At 42.5% G+C, this 4029-nt stretch overlaps 2 protein-coding genes across 2 annotated transcripts in view; both read right to left on the bottom strand.

Moving 5' to 3' along the window:
- sv (paired box protein shaven) overlaps positions 1–4029 on the bottom strand; it is a 432076-nt gene that overhangs the window by 385388 nt on the left and 42659 nt on the right. The window lies entirely within an intron of this gene.
- LOC108371351 (uncharacterized) lies at positions 2348–3958 on the bottom strand. The gene is made up of 2 exons (XM_017626905.1): positions 3902–3958; positions 2348–3820 (listed from the first exon to the last, which is right to left on the bottom strand). Exon 2 carries the CDS (start codon positions 3801–3803, stop codon positions 2901–2903), a length of 903 nt encoding a protein of 300 aa, XP_017482394.1. The 5' UTR covers positions 3804–3820; positions 3902–3958; the 3' UTR covers positions 2348–2900.

Raw genomic sequence — 4029 nt, 5'->3', positions numbered from 1 at the left:
AAAAACCGAAATAAAGCATACATGCACAGTTTCGGTTGAAACCGAAATAATGTCTAAATGCACAGTTTCCATATGCGCAATTTCGGTGCCCCGATTCGACCATATCCTTCCAAGAAAGAGCACTGTAAGTATTCGTATAACAATGTCTTAATTTGAACGATATTCAAGAGATCACACGACTCATTTAGCTCATGTACCGGAGAACTATTCATCATGTGAAACAGTGAAGTGTCGTGGCCCTAGTATCATAGAAAAAACACATCTGTGCTCTTCAGTTGTCTTATAAGGACTTTTATTGGCTTGCATGACGCATCGGATCAAATAATGGGAAAGGGATTAGTATTCCATATGATATCACAGAGCTACTATTCTTGGCTTATGTGGAGGGCCGTTCTGCTCTTTAGTTGTTTCAACCTAAACTAGCAATTTTTACTTTACAAACCGATTTTTCCTTCAAATATAATTTTTGCGATGGCTAATACTTATCAGGCGCCGCGAAGCAAGGGGGAATTGGCTGGTTTTATATAATGGTATATACTCCGCTGTGGTGTAGTGGTTAGAAGTGCGCAGGTTCCGTTTTTCTAACGGTCGCTCCTCGGCAGGCAATGGAAAACCTCCGAGCGTATTTCTGCCATGAAAAACAGCTTCTCAGAAAAATACAATCGCCGTTCGGAGTCGGCGTAAAACTATAGGTTCCTCCCCTATGTGTGCCAACATCAAGGCGCACGCCACAAATCGAAGGAGAAGCTCGGATAAATACCGTGTAATGAAATCCCAAACTAGTCAGGAAAAATACTAGTTTACAACTAGAATTCCCTGACAGAAACCGAACTAGTTCGAAAATGACCAGACTTCACCAAATACAAAACGATTTATTCATGCCCTGTTTTATTTGACTTCGATAGTTTAATACAATAAAGTATACAAAATATTATAACTTTTATTTGGGTATATTGTAAACCAGACATGGGCACTTTTGCCCGTATGGGCTTTTTTGCCCGTATGGGCTTTTTTGCCCGTACGGGCAAGCGAGCCCATTTCGCGGGCTTGATCAGGGGAAAATCATGGGCAAACGGGAAGGGGGCAACAAATCTTACTAATACACGTATAGCATTGAGAGCCACTGCACACGCATTCTGGAGTAAAAAGGCTCACTCTCCCAAACGTACGCCACATACACTCCTCGTCATTTGAATAGCTCAACTTTTTAATCTTTAGTATTTACACTTTTAATTTTGTTTATTTAAACTTTATACAGAGTTAAAAAAATGTCAACAAAGGGGTACAATAAAGTGCAAGTTTCAAGTGTCTGTAAAATAGCGGTGATTTTTGACAATTTTTTTGGTGATAGTGCTGCGCATTTTCTCTCATACAAAGTATGCTCGACAAAACTTTTATATGGAATAAAATGCGCAGCACTGTCAATAAAAAATAAATGAATTTGAAAAATCGGGGCTGTTTTAGAGTCACTTCAAACTTGCACTTAATTACACTATAATTGAATGGGCTACAAAACTGCATATCAGAAATTTTTCTAAAAATATTATTAACTTATTCACTGCAGGTCATTAGGATGGCACACTCCTATGTTGACCTTTTTTAAGAACTGTTTCCAGCTCTCGAGAAAAACGAAAAAATCATATAAAATGCTGCCCAAGAAATGGAAAATAAACTTTCTTTTAAGTTTTAGTTTGTAAAAAATTTTAAAATTGCATTTACCCGTAGAATATGCTATATCGTCACTAGACACGAATAAAGGCGCGAGCTCAAAAGTTGACGGCGAAAAAAGACGCATAAAAAAATTTCAGCGTCAAATACTCTTAACATACTTCGCCAAAGTTTTTTATAACCATCTTTTTTTGCTAAATTTTTTTAAACGCTTTTTTTCACCGTGAAAACACCAGCGCGCCTTTATTCGTATGTAGTGACGATATTTTTACAAAAAATTTATATTAAATAAACAAACGGAAAACTGTAAATACTAAGAATTGAAAGGGTGTGCAATTCAAATGACGAGGAGTGTATATGAGCAGATGTGATCGCTACCCCAAGTAAACGCGAGCTGAAAGCGTGATTGTGTTAGTGTGCGAATTACGTTTGTATGAATTTGCGTCCGCTTTGTTACGCTCTCGCTTGTATTTGCATGAGATGTTTACGCTCTTTAAACAGGCGCTCACTCTCTGTCCATGCTTGTATATGTGCAAATTTGACATCGATATAACTTTGTGCCTTTCGCAAGAAATTAAGTGCGTTTGTGGGAACTTAGCATTAAAGCATCGCATCTGGCAGCACTGTTTTCACTAACTCGACCATGAGTTGGAATTCTTTCTTGGCAACTTTGAGGCGCTCAGGGCATAATTGACGGACGCGTTGAACACTTGGCGGCCCAGTGGTTGGTATAAAATGCTTGACGGCATGCTTGGTTGCCGTGCGGTTGGAAGGATTGCCGAGAAGCTCCGGGAAATCCTTGAGGATAGCCGTAAATTTGTTAACCTCGGTGAGGGCTGTGACAGCTGTGACAGGAGCGGTGGCATACGAGCCTATGCTATGCGATCCTGAGTTAGGGTCTATTAAGCGACCGCATTTGAGGTCCACTATAAGACCAAATTCATGGATCAAATCTGCACCGATAATTGGGTAAGGCACGTTAGCTATGCGAAATACCCAACGGATCGGTCGCCGTAGCCCGATGTTGAGGACGAGCACTTTCTCGCCGTAAGTTTCTATTTTGCTTCCGTTTGCTGCTTGGAGTCGAAAGTGCGTTGGTGTTGTTTTGTCTTTACGAGAAGGTGGGGTAACCGAAATATCCGCGCCGGTGTCGACGAGGAATTTCGTCCCTATTGTGCGGTCGTATACGAATAATCGGCGGGGTATTGTCTTGCCACCAGTATCCGCCGTGTCTACTGGGGGCGATTTGTGTTTCCCTGGAAAGCGCAAGGTTGTGTGCACTTGTTGGCACGTGCACCAAATCTGCGGTGGTAGTAGCAATTTAATGGTGTGGCGCTAGCGTCAGTGCTGCGCGATACGTTCGCCGTGTTGTTAGGGTGCTTACGACTATTCTCGACCGACGCTGATTGGTTAAGTTTGAGTACTAGTTTCTCGACCTGCTTCGCTAAGTCGTCGAGTTGTTTTTGCATTCCGCTACTACTGTCAGACTTGTGAGCGACTGGCATTACGCAGTGGTTTTCGGAGTTGCGCTGAATCTCCATAAGATTGTTTGCTAATTGTGCAAGCCTAGCGTTGTCCAGCTCACCCGTGGCAGTGAGGGCCAACTGAATCTGCAGCGGAAGACGGTCGAGCCAGATAGTGCGGACGAATGCTGCGTCCAAATGGTTTCCTCCCAGCCGATTGATTTCTGCCAGGAGTTCAGAGGGGCGTCGTTCTCTCAGCTCCATACCAGATAACAGCATCTTAAAGCGGCGCTCCTGAGGAATTGCAAAGTGGTTGATAAGTGCCTCCTTTAATGTAGCATACTTATCTGTTTCGGGTGGATTTGAAATAATGCTTTCCACCGTGATGAGTGAGTCTTGGTCGAGGCGGGCGACCACTGCATAATATTTAGTTGTGTCCGCAGTAATCTTCCTAAGCTGAAACTGCGCCTCGATTGCGACAAACCACAGTTGAATTTGCTGGCTCCAAAAAGGTGGCAATTCTAGTCGCTCAAACCGGTCGATGTGCGTGGCTGGGGGTTGTTGGAGCTGGGAAGGGCTAAACGCTTCGAAAAACTCATCGTTGGAGGCTCCGCTGTGTGCGGCTTGGGCCATATCGTTGGTTTTTCCAGTATCGGTTTGCCCTGGCTCCATTTCACGTGTATTACAAACTGTAGGGGTCACCAATTATGTGGGGGTAGTAAAACTCCACATATAGATATAATAAAACTTAACTATCTTTATTAACTCACAAATTTAATGCTTAGCAAAAACTAAAGAACACTTTTGGTGCGTGCTGCAAGTAGAAGCTTCTAGAAGGTTCTCTCTCACGAAAAGTAAAACGATAAAACTCAAAGTACGAATATCAAATAAAGAAAAC

The sequence above is a fragment of the Rhagoletis zephyria genome, unplaced genomic scaffold (assembly GCF_001687245.7).
Source record: "Rhagoletis zephyria isolate East Lansing unplaced genomic scaffold, Rhagoletis_zephyria_1.1 Rzeph_scaffold_00067, whole genome shotgun sequence".
Lineage (NCBI taxonomy): Eukaryota > Metazoa > Arthropoda > Insecta > Diptera > Tephritidae > Rhagoletis > Rhagoletis zephyria.
Note: the sequence above shows the minus strand (reverse complement) of the source record. Positions and strands in the feature narration are given on the sequence as shown.

Bases quoted from the DNA above. Each gene is read 5' to 3' on its own strand.
- LOC108371351 (XM_017626905.1), bottom strand. From the start codon at position 3,803: ATGGAGCCAGGGCAAACCGATACTGGAAAAACCAACGATATGGCCCAA.